This window comes from Hemiscyllium ocellatum, chromosome 23 (genome assembly GCF_020745735.1).
Source record: "Hemiscyllium ocellatum isolate sHemOce1 chromosome 23, sHemOce1.pat.X.cur, whole genome shotgun sequence".
In the NCBI taxonomy this organism is placed as follows: Eukaryota; Metazoa; Chordata; class Chondrichthyes; order Orectolobiformes; family Hemiscylliidae; genus Hemiscyllium; species Hemiscyllium ocellatum.
In genome coordinates this window covers 6,983,634-7,000,660 of record NC_083423.1, presented here as the reverse complement: position 1 = coordinate 7,000,660, position 17,027 = coordinate 6,983,634, and the positions used below count along the sequence as shown (strand labels likewise).

The window sequence follows — 17,027 nt, the reverse complement described above, 5'->3', positions numbered from 1 at the left end:
AAGTGATGAGATGGACTGGGGTAACGAGCAAGTGTAACTTCAGGCGGTGAGATCAGAAGTGATGAGATGCAGAGGGATAATTCTCACTTTCTCTGCTAGAACTGAGGGAAATGAAGTTTGTGGGATTTCTGTATTAATCTCACAATATACCAACCTCCAGGGGGCTGGAATAAACAAGGGCATGGTTCAAATCCTCCACCAGACAGGATTTGGCAGGTGAAGTCTAGAGCCCCAATCCAGAATTCTTGGTTGACATTCAGCAAGGTCACATGTTTGATGAGGTGAACATAATGTGGTCTGTGGCAGCCATATTGGACTTTAAAACTTGGCAGTTAGGGCGATGGAAAGAGCATTCAAATCCTAGTCTGGCAGACTCTTCATCATTATTTCACACTAATCCCTTTAGAAAGATATAACAATTGAAGGTCATCGAGAAAGAGAGAGGAAATTAACTTCAAAGAAACAAAAGAAACCTGGCTTTATAGACTGGAATATCATGGTGTTTATTACCCAGTCTTGAGGTGGCATGAAATAACAGTTGATGTAACATTCTGTAATTGTGAGGACATGTACAGATAAAAGTGGGGGGATGGTTGAGGTTTTAAACAAATGCATGGCATATGTTTACAAGGAAGCAGATGTAAACCAGGCCATGGTGACAGAAAAGGAAACTAATTCACGTGCAGCAGTCAAAATTAGTAAGGAGGAGATAATTAATAGATTGGCAAAGGTGACATAACTGAAACACTCAAAATTCTTGACCAATGGACGTCAAAAGGATATTTCTTCTTGTGGGAGCATCCAGAACCAGGGGTTATCATTTAAAAAATAAAGGGGTGCCACTTAAAACAGAAATATGGGGAAAAAAGTACCTTCAGAAGTTTGAGTTTTATAAATTCCCTTCCTCAAAAAGCAGTGGATGCAGAATCTTTACATATTTTTAGGTGGAGATGGATATTTTCTAGATGATCAAGAAGTTGAAAGATTATGGGGGTAAGCAGGGATGCAGAGTTGAGGTTAAAATCAGATCCACCATGATTTTATTGAATGGGGTAGCAGCCTCGAGGGTCCGAGTGACATACTCCTGTCCTTTGTCTGTTTGTAAGGCAAGGCACAAGGACCAGCTGAAATGTATCCCAGATCTTGGAAGGGAGTAAGAGTGGAAATGACAGAGGTACTGGTCAAAAGTATTTTCAGAATTCCTTAGACCGAGGGTGATGCCATGGACTGGAGAACTGCAAACAACATCATACAGTGTAGACGAGACCCTTCAGCCCATTGAGTCTGCAATGACAAAAAAAATCTACAATAAGTCTGCACTAGTCCTGCTCTCAAGCACTTGCATACTCTGAAATTTCATGCTCACCTAAAGGTGGTGAGCTTCCACATCTGCAGTACCCTCCAAGGCAGTGCATTCTGTACCCCAACCACCCTCTGGGTGAAAATATGTTTCCTCAAATCCCCTCTAAATCTCCTGCCTTTCATCTTAACATTATGTCCCCCTGTTATTGATCCTTCAGCTAAGGGTAATACTTGCTTCCTATCCACCCTGTCCCTCATAATCTCAGAAATCAGGTTCCCTCTTAGCCTTCACTGCTCCAAGGAAAACAACCCAAGCTTTTCCAGCCTCCCCTCAGAGCTAAACTGCTCCATCCTGGTCAGTCTATCGGGTGGTGACCAGAAACTGGAGACAGTACTCAAAGGTTAGAGAGAGATCGATAAGAATGGGTCCAGGGATAAGACTCAGGGATGAGACACTTTGCCAATCTAAACCTCTCTACACCCCCAAACTGATCCTTCTAAACCCCTGATCTCACTACCTCTGTCTCTGCCTGATTCCTCTGACATCCCCAACACGACTCGACAACCATAGCCAACGCCATGGGTCCAAACTCACTTACCTTCCATTGTGTATCCCTGACTCACTGTCTCACTATCCTTTCACCACTCCCCTCCCTCCCTATCCCCCTCACCACTCCCCTACCTCCCTCTCCCCTTCACCGCTCCCCTCCCTCCCTCTCCCCCTCACCACTCCCCTACCTCCCTCTCCCCCTCACCACTCCCCTCCGCCCTATCCCCCTCACCACACCCCTCCCTCCCTATCCCCCTCACCACTCCCCTCCCTCCCTATCTCCTCACCACTCCCCTCCGCCCTATCCCCCTCACCACACCCCTCCCTCCCTATCCCCCTCACCACTCCCCTCCCTCACTATCCCCCTCACCACTCCCCACCTCCCTCTCCCCTTCACCGCTCCCCTCCCTCCCTCTCTCCCTCACCACTCCCCTACCTCCCTCTCCCCCTCACCACTCCCCTCCCTCCCGATCCCCCTCACCACTCCCCTACCTCCCTATCCCCTCACCACTCCCCTCCCTCACTATCCCCCTCACCACTCCCCTTCCTCCCTATCCCCCTCACCGCTCCCCTCCCTCACTATCCCCCTCACCACTCCCCTCCCTCCCTATCCCCCAAACACTCCCCTCCTTCCCTGTCCCCTCACCACTCCCCTCCCACCCTATTCCCTCACCACTCCCCTCTGTCCCTATTCCCTCACCACTCCCCTCTCTCCCTTTTCCCCTCACCACTCCCCTCCCTCCCTATCCCCCTCACCGCTCCGCTCCCTCCCTATCCTCCTCACCACTCCCCTCCCACCCCCTCACCACTCCCCTCCCTCCCTATCCTCCTCACCACTCCCCTCCGTCCCTATTCCCCTCACCATTCCCCTCCGTCCCTATTCCCCTCACCACTCCCCTCCGTCCCTATTCCCTCACCATTCCCCTCCCTCCCTATCCCCCTCACCACTCCCCTCCGTCCCTATTCCCTCACCACTCCCCTCCCTCCCTATCCCCCTCACCACTCCCTGCCTTCTATTCTTCTCCCATCTGCCTGCTAATCCCCATCATCCAATTACCTTTCACACTTGCCTACTCTGCAAAGCTTTGCAATGATGCTTGGGACATTGAAGTGTTTCACTTTTGAAGAACACTGTCCTTATTATCCCCCTCAGTCGAGGCAATCAGCCTCTTAAATGTGCACATGAAATAATAAGCTTTAAAAGCTCCTTTCACACCCTGGTCGATGGGGTGTAGGGGAGAGGTTGTTTGGAGATAGAAATAGCACTTGGATGTTTTCAAAAAGCTCCCCACTGGTGGGAGGATGGTTCGGTGTATTATCCAGAACGAGGCAAATCATGAAATACTAATTTATTTTCTTTCAATAATTTCTCAAACTTTCTAGAAATCCTAATTTCTTTTCTTGCAATAATTTCTAAAAACATCTTCAAAAACATCAATAATAAGGTCGGAAAAAGTTTGCCCAATCATCCAACATCTTTCGCTTGATCTGGAGTAGACACCAAGAGTGGAGGGAAAGTAACCATTCAAGGTCCATGGGTTGACAGAGTGGTAGCTGAAAAATGTGTTGCTGGAAAAGCGCAGCAGGTCAGGCAGCGTCCAAGGAACAGGAGAATCGACGTTTCGGGCATAAGCCCTTCTTCAAGAATTCTTCAGGGCTTATGCCCAAAACGTCGATTCTCCTGTTCCTTGGACGCTGCCTGACCTGCTGCGCTTTTCCAGCAACACATTTTTCAGCTCTGATCTCCAGCATCTGCAGTCCTCACTTTCTCTTTGACAGAGTGGCACACCAACACAGGCTTCAGCTTTAAGTCTCTGCTAGTCGTGGTGTCCAACAACACAGTCAGATGATCCTTTATGATCTTAAAACTCAGAGCCTGAGCATCATTCATAGAAATGTAGGTTCTGGATAACATTCGCCTCTAGTCTCATCCAAGTTGAAAATTTGATCTTAGGTGTACCCATGCTCCTCTATCAATTTTTTTTTCACCTCGGGAGGAAATGTCATCACACATTCCCCGTCTGCACTAGCAGCTTCACCACATCACTTCTTGTTGTGAAAAACATAGTGGTTCTTAAACCCAGCAAAGCAGGCACTGCGAGCGCTGAAGACAGGCACATCTGCAGGATTTTTGGCCTTTTTCATAAAATGATAAGGCTTTCCCTTTTATGGTGAGAAAGTTAGTGCCAGATCATTGTTGGACCTTCTATCCACACACTTAGAAGCCTTCCATTTCCTCCAGTCCCTTTGGCTGTGATCTCACAGATTTGCTAGCACTCAGACTTGTTCCAACCATGCAGCTTGCTTTAATTTTTTCTACATTGTAATGGTGCATAACATTTATTCCTGTTACACGAACAATATCACATGTTACTTCATTACATTTAAAAGCTTTATAAGATCGAGCCTCTCTTACAGCCTTCCTTTTACCTTCATCACTAAGATACTTCTTGGAAACATTCTCGTTACATTATGCTCCCATATTTATGGGTAACACAGCAAGCTTTGCAAAAAAAAGGAACAAAAATTACCTCTCAAAAAGCACTTCACAACAAAGCACATGAGTCAACTGAACATGTGATGCCCACACAGAGACTCTGTTGGCGTAAACATTTTCTTCCTCTGTGCATCACGACACCTAAAGTGTAGGGATGGAATCGCGGAATGGCCACCACACATCTGCAACCGTTTGCATTTTACAAGCAGCGGTCACTTATTCATCAATTCCAGCCAACTCATGTTGATGAAACACACACAATGGCAGAAAGGGACTGTTAATGCTGTAAAAAGGGGGGGAGGGGTGGCCTCCCTTTCGCCTGATGATGGTACACTATGAGGATTGAACCAGGATAAAGCTGTACTTCTCCTTTCTGGAGCATCCCTTCTCAGAACTCAGGTCCAGAAATGTGGACTGTAGAGGCTGAGTTACACAGTTAGTAACCTGACAGGGATCCATCTCCCTGAAAAATCAGACCAGCATCAGCTCTCCCTTATTGTTGTTGAGTCAAGATGCTGGAACTCTCTCCTTTACAGCTAAGTGAATGTACCTATGACAGACATGGGGAGACAATGGCCATGTGGTATTATCACCCAGAATCCAGCAACTCAGATAGTGTTCTGGGGAACTGGGTTCAAATCCCACCATGTAATTCAATAAGGATTCTGGAATTAAGAGTTTAACGATGGCTATGAAGCCATTGTCGGGGAAGACCCATCTGGTTCACTAATGTCCTTGAGGATGGAAACTGCCATCCTTACTTGGTCTGGCCTCCATGTGGCTCCAGACATCATGCAGTTGACTCTTAACTGCCCTTGGATGGACAATAAACACTGCTCTGGCCAGAGCTGCGCATGAATGTAGACTGCAATGGGAATGAGACCAATTGTACAGGCAGCCTCTGTTATTTTTGAGGTTGCCCTGTTGACTGGAGGGCAAAGGAGTGTTTTTCTTCTTGACAATGCGATTGATGTTGCTAGTCTGTATTTGCAGAGGTCTTTTGTAATTGACGCTTGGGGTCAAACAGTGTAGACAGCCGGAACAGTTTTGTCTGATGTGCTATTGCTAATAAATGTGGAAGTTTGCTTTTCATAGTTGCCAAAATTACATGCACAGGACCTCAGAAAATGATGACCGGGCAGCAATCCTTTATTATCTGTAATTGTACAAAATGCCGTAATTACATTTATTCCCTGGGCCAGGTCGGTTCAGCACTCTATATCTCCCTCAGCACTTTGAGCACCTCATTCAGATCATTCCTGTTTCTTAACTCAACCTGTCGCTATAACTTAACCTTTTCAAGAAAGGGTCCACTTTCGGTATGAAAAGCCTCCAACCCTGTGTGAGTCTTTAAGATGTAATTGTAAGATTGTTTATGTTACCCAGCTGTTCAGATTCCAAAAAAAATGAACAATATACTGATCTTGTAAAATTGAAATACAGGGAAAATCGAGGTGTATCGCTTACAAAGCAGCAACAAGACCCTGCTGCTTTAACGGTAATCTCTTCAAAACATTCCCATTCATGATTGGATTGGCAAGTCCCTCCACTCTCTGGTCTCATGAAGTCCTATATTATTTTTGCAAGAGACTGAATCAATTAAAATGTTCGCGACCCAGTGCAGAATGTAGCGCAAAAGCAAGAAAAGGGATCTCTCTGAGGAACTGATGGATTGAGATACCACTGTATTTATCCAGCTCAATGATGTATTTGAAACTCCTCCATACACTCATGGACCAGGGATCCGAATCTTTTCAGTGGCTCATGCTTTGGGTAAAATAGTGGGTAATAATATTTTGTGTGAGGAGGCATGTTGAAACTGCCTCTGCTTTCATATTTTCATTTGACAATTTCCCGGCCCCCTCCTCCTCCCACCCAATCCCCAAGCAATAGAGTAACTGGGATCAGTTATCTTAACATTGGCCAGCTTTCGAAACCTAAACTTTTTTTAAAAATTATTTTTGTGGGGTCAAGTTAAGTTTATGTTAACCAGAAAGTGAACCTTTCTGTGCTGAGTTTGTAAGGTTTAAACTGTTCCCTGTGAGACCATTCTGAAATATGACTCTGTCCTGGATTTCACCAGGAGGGTGAAGAGAGCCCACTTGCTTCTGTCTCCAGTTTAGTGCATGACTATTTGATTCAGTTCCCTTCTTATCGCACTTGTCCTCAGAGAGAAGGAAGTAAGCCAACAGTTGGTTCCGATGAGCTATTTGTTCCTGTCACACCCTCTCTTCGTTGCTAATGAGGCTTGATGTTTCGGCTGTTCCTCCACCTAACCCAGGCTCTTCATTATGTTACCCCAAGGTCTGACTGTCAAGATTTCCGAGATGGCTCCCTTCCTTCGGATTGGCTTCTCCAACTTTGACAGCGGACCGAGCCCACAAGCTGAGGATGTGCAGAACCCTTACTGTGCTGTCATTGTCAAAGAGCCGGTGGATACAGGTAACATCGTGATTTATCCAATCATCCACTGACTATGCACTGTCACTTTTCTGAATGTAGCATTAAACTGGGCTGTGTGTTCATGCGGTAACCCAATTGAATACTTCAGGCGACTAGCGCAGGGAGCAGCGGGTTCCAGTCTCACTTATCTGGCACCCTGCTTTATTGACAGAAGCTGCTGTGTGTTAAGAGTTTCACATGGCTGTCTAAGATAGCTGTGGTTAGAACGACGCCAATTTCAGAATGACCTGAGCTGCCCTCCTAGTTCCACAGAGCCTTCCTGTTCAAAGAAAAGGGGAATCTACACACGCGTGTGTCCCTACTGTGCACCGAAGTCCACAGATGAGAGAAACTGCCTTTGAATGTGCCACATGCCTGTTTCTTAAAGGGACGTCCTCAACAGCAGTAGTTAGACTGCAGCTGGGTAAAACCGAAAGCCTGTGAATTCAGCTGGTGTAAGTGATCTCATACTGCTGTTTGAAATCAATTTGTAACCCGAATGGTGCTACAAACGATGTCAATTCAGAAATTAAATTGCTTTGCATATTTATAAATGACTGCAGCTGTCATATGTGAAACTGGGATTTGAGGTTTGTCCTCATCTCCCTGTAAACTGGTTGAAGGGTAGGGTTCGGGGCCTGACTTTGCTGCTCCTCTCCCTTGTAAAATTGCTGTTGTATACACTGTAAATGTTAACTGTTCTTTTGTAAACTGTTTTGTAATTGTTTAGTGAAATAAATGACTGCAGCATGTTGCAAAAAGGTGTAATATTGCAACCAAGGTCTTGATCTTAGTTTCAATGAATTAATATCTTCATTAGAACAACACACAAAAGGATTTTGCACTGCTGTACTTCACACATGTACATTACAGAGCAATTTGAATCCGTTAATGTTGACAGCCAATGAGTGCGGACATTTCTTCCCTTTGAATAGGACAATTGCTGACTGCCTCACCAGGTTTTATGCTGATTTTTTTAAAAATTGAAAGATAAACATCGAAAAACTTTGTTCAGTTTTGAGTGTGAGGGAGAGAATATCAGATGGGGTTCAGATGACATCATATATTGGGGAAACTCCAGAATTGGATTATTATTGTTAACTGGATCTCCAGCAGCAGGTGGCAACGGTGAGGGAGGGCGGTTGGAGCAGGCTTGTGATGGAAAGACAAGTTGTGTTTGGTAGAGGGGGCTGATGGGGTTGAGGGGGTGGGGGGGGGGAGTCAGAAAAAGGATACCTCACCCCAATGTAACCAAGATGGCACATGGTGTAAATGGTTTAGTGTTGCCCTTAAAATTTCCCTTCCTGCTTGTAATGATTTGATGCCAGTGGATTAAAACATCCCCCAGTTCCTGATCTTTGGGTTGTAAATGTGTTCAAATCTCATGGAGCATTTGTTGGAGCTCCCTCTCAGTTTAATGCATTGTGTAGAAGTATTCCCACAATCACAGACTTCTCTATAAGCAAGGAGTTAAATGCCTGAAATGTCAAGGCTATCTTCAGTGCTGGGAGTAAAATAAAACACAAAACTGTGGATGCTGGAGATCTGAAACAAAAGCAAACATTAGCTGGTCCAGCAGTATTTACATAAGAACAAGATAAGCACTAGGAGCAGGAGTAGGCCATTTGACCCATTGAGCCTGCTCCACCATTCAATAAGATCATGGCTGATCTTTTCATGGACTCTGCTTCACTTACCACTCACTGTAACCCTTAATTCCTTTACTGTTCAAAACAATTATCCACCTGAGTTTTAAAAACATTTACTGAGGAAGCCTCAACTACTTCACTGGGCAGGGAATTCTACAGATTCACAACCCTCTGTGTGAAGAAGTTCCTTCTCAATTCAGTCTTAAAGCTGCTTTCCCTAATTTTGATGCTATACCCTCTTGTCCTAGTTTCACCTGTCAGTGGAAACATCCTCTCTACTTCTATCCTATAAATTCCCTGAATAATTTTTATGGTTTCTATAAGACCCCCCCCATTCTTCTAAATTCCAATGAATATAATCCCAGTCTACTTAGAGTTGATGTTTTGACTCTGTTGAAGAGTCACTTGACTCCTGATGTTAACTCTGCTTTTGTCCTGCCGACTGAGTTTCTAAAGCAATTTCCGTTTTTGATTCACTTGGAGGAGCCCTGAATCATTGAATCATCTTCAAAGATTCAAACACATGCAAAGTTTTTGTTTTCACATTCACAAATGTTTCATTCTGTAAAATATTAATCAGAGATGGCTGAATAATTTGGCTCAGGGAAGTTTTATTGAATGTTTAAATTTGTGGTCAGTATAAATCCTAGGACCATAGTGGGCACTGGAGCAAATTCAGCTTTAACCACGGGGTGAATATTCTGGTTAATAAATAATGGCAAATAAGGTGATGGCATGTTAATTGAACCAATATTGTACCTCAGTCTTCACCGAAGATGATACCAGAAGTAGTTATATATCAGGAAATAGAAGAATGGGAACTGATGGAACTATGGACTGACAAATCCTTGCATCCTGATGGACTTCAGTCTGTCTTAAAAGAAATGGCTCATGTAATGGTTGATGCTATGGTTTGAATTGTTGTGGTTCTGCTCGCCGAGCTGGAAGTTTTTGCTGCAAACATTTCGTTCCCTGGCTAGGGAACATCATCAGTGCTATTGGAGCCTCGTGTGAAGCGCTGCTTTGATGTTTCTTCCGGTATTTATATTGGTTTGTTCTTGCCGCTTCCGGGTGTCAGTTTCAGCTGCAGTGATTTGTATGTAGGGTCCAGGTCGATGTGTCTGTTGATGGACGTTCTTGCCGTTTCCGGGTGTCAGTTTCAGCTATAGTGGTTTGTATATGGTTTGTACAACAACGGATACCCGAGCTACAAATCTTCAATCAGATTTTATGGTTTGAATTTTCCAAGATTCCCTAGATTTGGGGAACGTTCATTTAGATTGGAAAATGATGAATATAAGTATACAGTATAGTGAATGTAACACCTTTATTCAAAAAAAAGAGGGAGACAGGATGTTAAAAAAAAATGGGCTTAACGTATGACATCGGGAAGAAATTAGAAGCTGTTAAGAAAAATGCTACAGCAGTGTTCTTAGAAATTTAGAAATATTCAAGATAATCAGGCTGGCTAAACATGATTTTACAGTCAACATTTTGTGAAATGGAAATCCTATTTAATTCATTGGAGTTCCTTAAGGAAATAACATGCTCTCGATAAAGTGGAACCAGTCGAAATATTGTCCTTGGATTTCCAGAAGGTGTTTGAGAAAGTATCATATCAAAGCTGATCGCAGAAAATGAAAGCTTAATGTCTAGGAATATATGCAAGGAGAGAAGATTAAGCAGCTAAAAGCAAGCAAGGAGTAAACATAAATGGGTCACTTTTGTGTTGATAAGATGTAATGAATGGTTTGCAGCAGGGATTAGTGCTCAATATGCTGATGACACACAGGTCAGAAAGTCTGTCATGAAGAGGACATAAGGGTATTACAAAGGAACGTTGATAGGATAAGTGAATGGCCAAAGATCAGGCAAATGGAATGGGGAAATGTGGAATTTTGGTAAAAAGATATGAAAAAAGGGCACCAAATGGCATGAAGTTCCAAGGCTCTGAATAGCAGAGGGATCTAGTTGTCCCAGTGAATAAATTGCAATTATTAATATGTTGGTACAGCAATTAGGAATACGAATAGAATGTGATTGTTTATTGCAAGAGAAATTAAATACAAAAGTAAGGAGTTAACCTTCAGTTGCTGGTTATGTGGAGTACTGTGTGCAGCATTCAGCTCCTTATTTAAGGAATGGTGTAGTGTTTAGAAGCAGTTCAGAGAAGTTTTGGGAGACCGATACCTGGAATCAGTGAATTGTCTTATGAAGAATGGTTTCGGCTAGACTGCTTAGAAGTATAGGAGGCAAGTTGATTGAAATATGTAAGATCCTGAGAGGCTTTGTGAATGTGGAGAGGATATTTCCTCTTGTGAGAGAATCTACAACTAGGCTCACTATTTAAAAACTAAACATTGGACGCCCAATGATAAGGAGGAACTGTTTCTCACAAGGGGTCTTCAGAACTATTCTCTTCTAAAGATGGTGGAAGCAGAGTGTTTGAATATTTTTAAAGCAGAATTAGATAGTTTCTTGATTAAAACAAAAAGAGTGAAAGGTTATGAGGGGTAGGCAGGAATATGGAGTAATCAGGTGGTAATGCAAGCTGGAGGGTCCAAATGACCTGCCCTTGTCCCTAATTCATATCCTTAGACATTATTTGTTTAAAATACATGATGCTTGTGTTTTTAGACATAGTTTTAAATAGCCTGTCTCTTTAACAATGTATAATTCACATCTGTTTATTTTGTGAAAATCCATCCAATGTAAGTAAATGTCTAAATAAAGCTTTAAAGAACAAGTTTATGTTATTACTTAGGAAGGAATTTTTTTTTACTTGGGAAAATGTTATTTTGAGGATTACCCAACCTGTCTTCCCCCCTCCCCCAAAAGAAAATTTGAGGAGCTTGCGTGGTTGGTGACACTGTGACAGCCTCTAACTTTCCAGTCCCTTCCCTCAGCCGCACCCTGAGACTGCCAAATGTCAGAATGCACTGAGTGACTGGACAAGATTATTTCAACAGCGGCACATCCTTCCTCTACAGACCAGACCACTGAGAACCACGAGAGGCATCGCAGCTGAGGAACCCAATCATGAAACTCCCTTTCTGAGCCACGCACTGGGGTTAAGATTGACTGACTGCAACTGTTGCCCAGTCACCCTTATCCACAGAAGGGATATTCCTGTGGGGATATGGTCCTTATTCCTATAAGGGTTGTGGGCCTTGATGGCAAGGCCAGCATTAGTCACCGATCCCAAATTTCACTTAAACTGTGTAGCTCGCTCGCTTGGCCATTTCGGAGGAGAGTCGCAAGTCTGTATATAGGGGTGACCCAATTCCCTCCCGAAAGGACAACAGTAAATCAGGTGGTATTATTACAACAAATGATAAAGGTCAGCTTCGCTGAGACTAGCTTTATATTCTATGTTTTTACTAATTGAACAAAATAACAAATAATAAATTTATAAATTCTATAATATAAATATTGAATTGTAAATCTATTCAGTGTATTGGTGGGATATGAACATGTGTGCCCAGAGTTTTAGCTGCAGATTTTGAGACCCATACTCTTAGTTTGGCCAGATATTTAGAGGGAAATGGCTACATTAGTTCATTAATACGAGTTTCAATACTACATTGATTTAGAGTGAGATAGGATTTTTTTTAAACTGAGTCACAGACAGATGGCCAGATTTAGAACACAATCACCACTCACTTGTAACTATTATTTGCCCCCAAGCTATTTTAAGACACAAGCGTTCTTACATGCAGCTGACGAATTGCAAACGTCCAGGCACTGTTTGCCATTTGAAGTTTGTTGGGCTGTTTTCCTGCTTTTGCTGAACTATAATGGTGGAACTGCAACCCTGGGTTCATCATCAAACAGACTGCCTGTTCACCCATTTGCTCCCATCACACCCAATGGACAATGCCTGCAGTGTGTACCATCTACATCAAGTCGATTCCAACAACTCCTTCCAAACCTGTGACACTAGAAAGACACAGATCCAGGGGAACACCGCCACCTCTGTGAGGTCATCTCCACTTCGTGCACCACCCTGACTTGGAACCATATCACCGTTCCTTCACTGTTGCTGTGTTAAAATCCTGGCATTCCCTCTGCAATAGCACATGGTGGACCTACACCTTAGTGAATGAAGTAATTCAAGATGGCAGCTCACCAATCCCTTCTCCAGAACAACTAGGGCTGGGTGCTGGCCAAACCAATGGTTCTCGCATCCCATGTGAGCAAGTCTGAAAAAAAGGTGGCCTAAGAGAAACAATCTCGCTTTTGCTGACCCCATACAAAGGAATATTTCAAAGAAATGTCTGGCACTCCATTGAAGGACTTTGTTTAGGCTTTTCAATACCTGATACAAATGAGTGGAGGAGGTGATGCACACTGATTGTCCATCCCTAGTTGCCCCCTTGAGAAGGTGGGGGTGAGCTGCCTTCTTGAACCGCTGCAGTCCATGTGCTGTGGGTCGACCCACACTGCCCTTAGGGAGGAAATTCCATGATTTTGACCCCGTGACACTGAAGGGACAGTGATATATTTCCAAGTCGGGATGGTGAGTGGGCTTGGAGGGGAAGTTTGTGGTGGTGGTGTTCCCATGTATTTGCTGTCCTTGTCCTTTGAAATGGCAGTAGTCATAGGTTTTGATAGTGCTGTCTAAGAAGCCTTGGTGAATTTCCTGTTTCATTCAGGCTGGGCGTAGGCTGAGAGAAAAATAAACCAGTACAAGAACTGAAAGCCAGAATTAGATTTATGGAGCAGACTTGTAAGTTCCTGAGCATGTAGAAATTCCAGGTCAAACCCACACGTCCAGCTGTAAAATATATATTCAAATAGATAGTGCTCCTTCACACATTCGAACCAGAAAGACAGCCAAAACCCTGTTGTACATGACCTCACATTATTTTCAGACTATTATTACAATTGAGGCAGTGGAAGTTTTCAGTATGGGCTTGTATCTTTCCAAGTGTAGGACCTAACTCTCTCCAAATTTCCTCCTCTTCAATCATTTGTTTACTGGTCAATGTGACAACAATTCTAAATTCTAAAATGTCCCACAGGTCCTGATGAATCAGCAATAGTCACTAACAGAATTTCTTGGTTCAGATGTTCAAGTGAGAAGTTACGCTGAGCAAAAGAACAAAACAAAATAAGATACTGTTGATGATTATCTCAAAAATCCTGCCAAAAAGCTAACAAATATATTTATGGAAGTTTGCTGATACATTACATTAATGACAACTGAAGAAAAGCATGAATCTGTGGAAAATAATATTAGCAAAGGCACTTAGAATGGATGGGATTAGGGCTCAGTCATACCTGGAGACTTGATATCATCCAATCTACAATATTTCTGTTCCTCGGTACTTTTAAAACCAGCTTTGAATATAATCCTGTCATTTTTAGGAAAAAGGAAGACTACTGAAGATTGAAGGCTTGAGGATACTGTAAAGAAAGGAATTTTGGATTATCCCATTTTGAATGTATTTGGTCAGTTTTCAAACATGTCCTCCAGATAGAGAAATGTGAGATGAATGCAGGAGCTCAGGCATTCAAGATACCGATGGGAGTGACAGGTGGTGCCTATGCTGTGGTTAAAATAAGCTGCTCGGTTGAAAAGCAGCTGCAGTGTAAGCAACACATAAGGTCTCCTGAAGATGCATTCCTATCATGTCGGCATTTCCCAGTCTACAGCCACTATCCTCCCAGCAGCTACATAGCTTTGGCAGAAAGCAACAGCCCTATATTTAACTGCTGCCCTGCACTGCCCATTTCCTCCAAACTACCACATGAGCAAAAGAAGCTTCTTTCACATTCCCCCAACAACTTTATTTGCTACTTGATATCTTACAGGCACAGCCCTCAATTCATCCTGGTCTCCACTCCTTTTAAGGATGGACATCCAATGTTTCCTGGTCATTATTTTTTGCTTCACGCCTGCCCAATGTGTGACAATATGTTGCACTTCCACAACATCTTCAATGCTGTAAAATGTACCATGGGAGTACAAACAGATGCAATTTGACACAGAATCTCAAAAGGCAACATTAGCACCACTTGCTCAATGAGATATATTTGCAGTTGTGACGGAAGGAGGAAGCCTAATATAGAGGAAGACTTCAGGACACAGCCAGGGAAAGGCTGGAGTGATTAACATTAAGCATGTACTAATGGTCAGAATTGGAGGTGAGCACTGGGTCTATGGATTTATTTTTGGAGAACAGAATATTATTTGTAGTTTTGGTACTTTCTTTGGATATAATTGAATTAGATGCAGTGCACAGGAACCAGAGTGCATCTTGGATCATGTGTTCAGTTTCTGAAAATCATATTCTAATCAAATGGTAGGACAGGTTGGAGGTATGAAATGGTCCACTCCTGTTCTTAATTTGAATGCTTTTATGTTCATATGTATTACTAAGATCTACAGCCAAATGAGTAATCAAGTATCCTATTTCCAGATGTCTCTGCCACTGAGCAGTCTCTATTCGTGATGCATGATAGTAAATGGAGTTTTATCTGCTCCATGCTGTTGTGTAGAAAGTTTCTCATCAACCTGTTTGGAGATGTTATTACAGACCCCTGGAGCAGGAGAGACTTGAACCCTAGCCTCCATATCCAGAGGTAGGGACATTGCCCACACGTTGCTGCTGTACACTGTGCTGTCGTATTTTGATTGCATTGCAGAAGGAGGCCAATCTGCCGATCATGTCTGCCCTGGAATTGTCCCCCAATTGATTCTGCCTCCTCCGCACTCTCAGGCAGTATATCCATTTGCTGTTTCATAAAATAAATTGTCCCTCTCCTATTGCTTTCAGTTATTTTCCAATCACCTTAAATTGGTGTCTGGCAACAATTTCCTCTGAGCCACTCTGTCTAAACCCTCCGATGATTTTGAACACCAAATGATTCTTGTTTCAATTTTCTCGAAGGAGTTAAAAACCACACAACACCAGGTTATAGTCCAACAGGTTTATTTGAAAGCAGCAGCTTTCGGAGCAACGCTCCTTCGTCGGGTGATTGTGGAGCAGCACCATAAGACAGAATTTATAGCAAAAGATTACAGTGTCATGTAACTGAAATGACATACTGAACAAACCTAGATTGCTGTCGGTTGCTGTTGCTGGGACCCCCAGTTTCTGTCACGACACGACAGATTTGTTCCAGAAACTCAGCAAAGACTTAACAGCAGTCTAGGTTTGTTCAATATATCATTTCAGTTGCATGACACTGATCTTTTGCTATAAATTCTGCATCTTATGGTCCTGCTCCACTAGCTACCTGATGAAGGAGCAGTGCTCCGAAAGCTAGTGCTTCCGAATAAACCTGTGGCCCTATAACCTAGTGTTGTGTGGTTTTTAACTTTGTCCACCCCGGTCCAACACTGGCTCCTCCACATCTTCTCTAAGGAGAGCAGTCCCAGCTTCACCAATATATACAGGACTGAAGTCTTCATCGCCGGAAGCACTCTCATGCTCTCTTTTTTTTTAGATGAGATTAGACTAGATTAGACTTACAGTGTGGAAACAGGCCCTTCGGCCCAACAAGTCCACACCAACCCGCCGAAGCGCAACTCACCCATGCCCACCCTACCTAACACTACAGGCAATTTAGCATGGCCAATTCACCTGACCCACACATCTATGGACTGTGGGAGGAAACCGGAGCACCCGGAGGAAACCCACGCAGACACGGGGAGAATGTGCAAACTCCACACAGTCAGTCGCCTGAGTCGGGAATTGAACCCGGGTCTCAGGCGCTGTGAGGCAGCAGTGCTAATCACTGTGCCACCGTGCTGCCCTATCTCTAGAGCCTTCACAGTGCAGTGGCCAGAACCAGGCACAATGCTCCATTTGAGGCTGAACCAACATTTTCTGAATACATTTTCAAATATATCTTCAATATATTACTCACCAAGTTTTCTTCCTTTACTCCATCAAATTGATGGCCTGTGCGGGGTCACATTCTGTGGGTGCTGCCTATGTTTATTCCACCACCCAAGCTGCCATTCTTCAAGTGAGAAATAGAGACTATCAACAGGCGTATCAACTAAAAAGGGCATCACAATCAAGCTCCATATTGCCTTCCTAACATACACACGCTCAGACACTCATTGTAGCATATGCAGACACAAACGCACACTCATTTACACATACCCAGACATAAACGCACACACATATGCATGCACAGATATATAAATGTACCTTCAAATTCTCACAGACACAAGCACATGTACACACACTGCTGTTCACCCAAACACGCATGCAGCCACATGTATCTCTCTCTCTCTCTCAATCCTTTGCTTTCATAAAATGTCGCACTTTTATAAACCAGCAAGTATCAACTTGGACAATTTTCTGAGCAGTGCTTACCTTTGCAGAGTTTGAGCAGAAACCCAAGAGTGCCTTTATTTGGTGTTAAATATGGCACTTCTACCTGTTCCTACAATGCACATTTTCTGAAAGTGTCATCACAACACGCAGACCTTTCTGAAGTGTCTTTTACATGTACAATCCAAGTGATGGTGATCACTCCACAGGTACCGAGGATATGAAATGGATAACGTAGCTGTCTTCGGCTCGAATTGTGCTTCCTTTCACTCAGGAATCTTCATTGGTCAAAA

The 17,027-nt window shown here is 43.4% G+C and overlaps 1 protein-coding gene across 1 annotated transcript in view; it reads left to right on the top strand.

Annotated features, from left to right (window-relative positions):
* prkcq (protein kinase C, theta) overlaps positions 1-17,027 on the top strand; it is a 172,152-nt gene that overhangs the window by 58,800 nt on the left and 96,325 nt on the right. The window contains exon 2 of the mRNA XM_060843096.1: positions 6,654-6,791. Within this exon, the coding sequence (XP_060699079.1) occupies positions 6,677-6,791 (115 nt within the window). The 5' untranslated portion in view covers positions 6,654-6,676. The remainder of the gene's footprint in view (positions 1-6,653; positions 6,792-17,027) is intronic.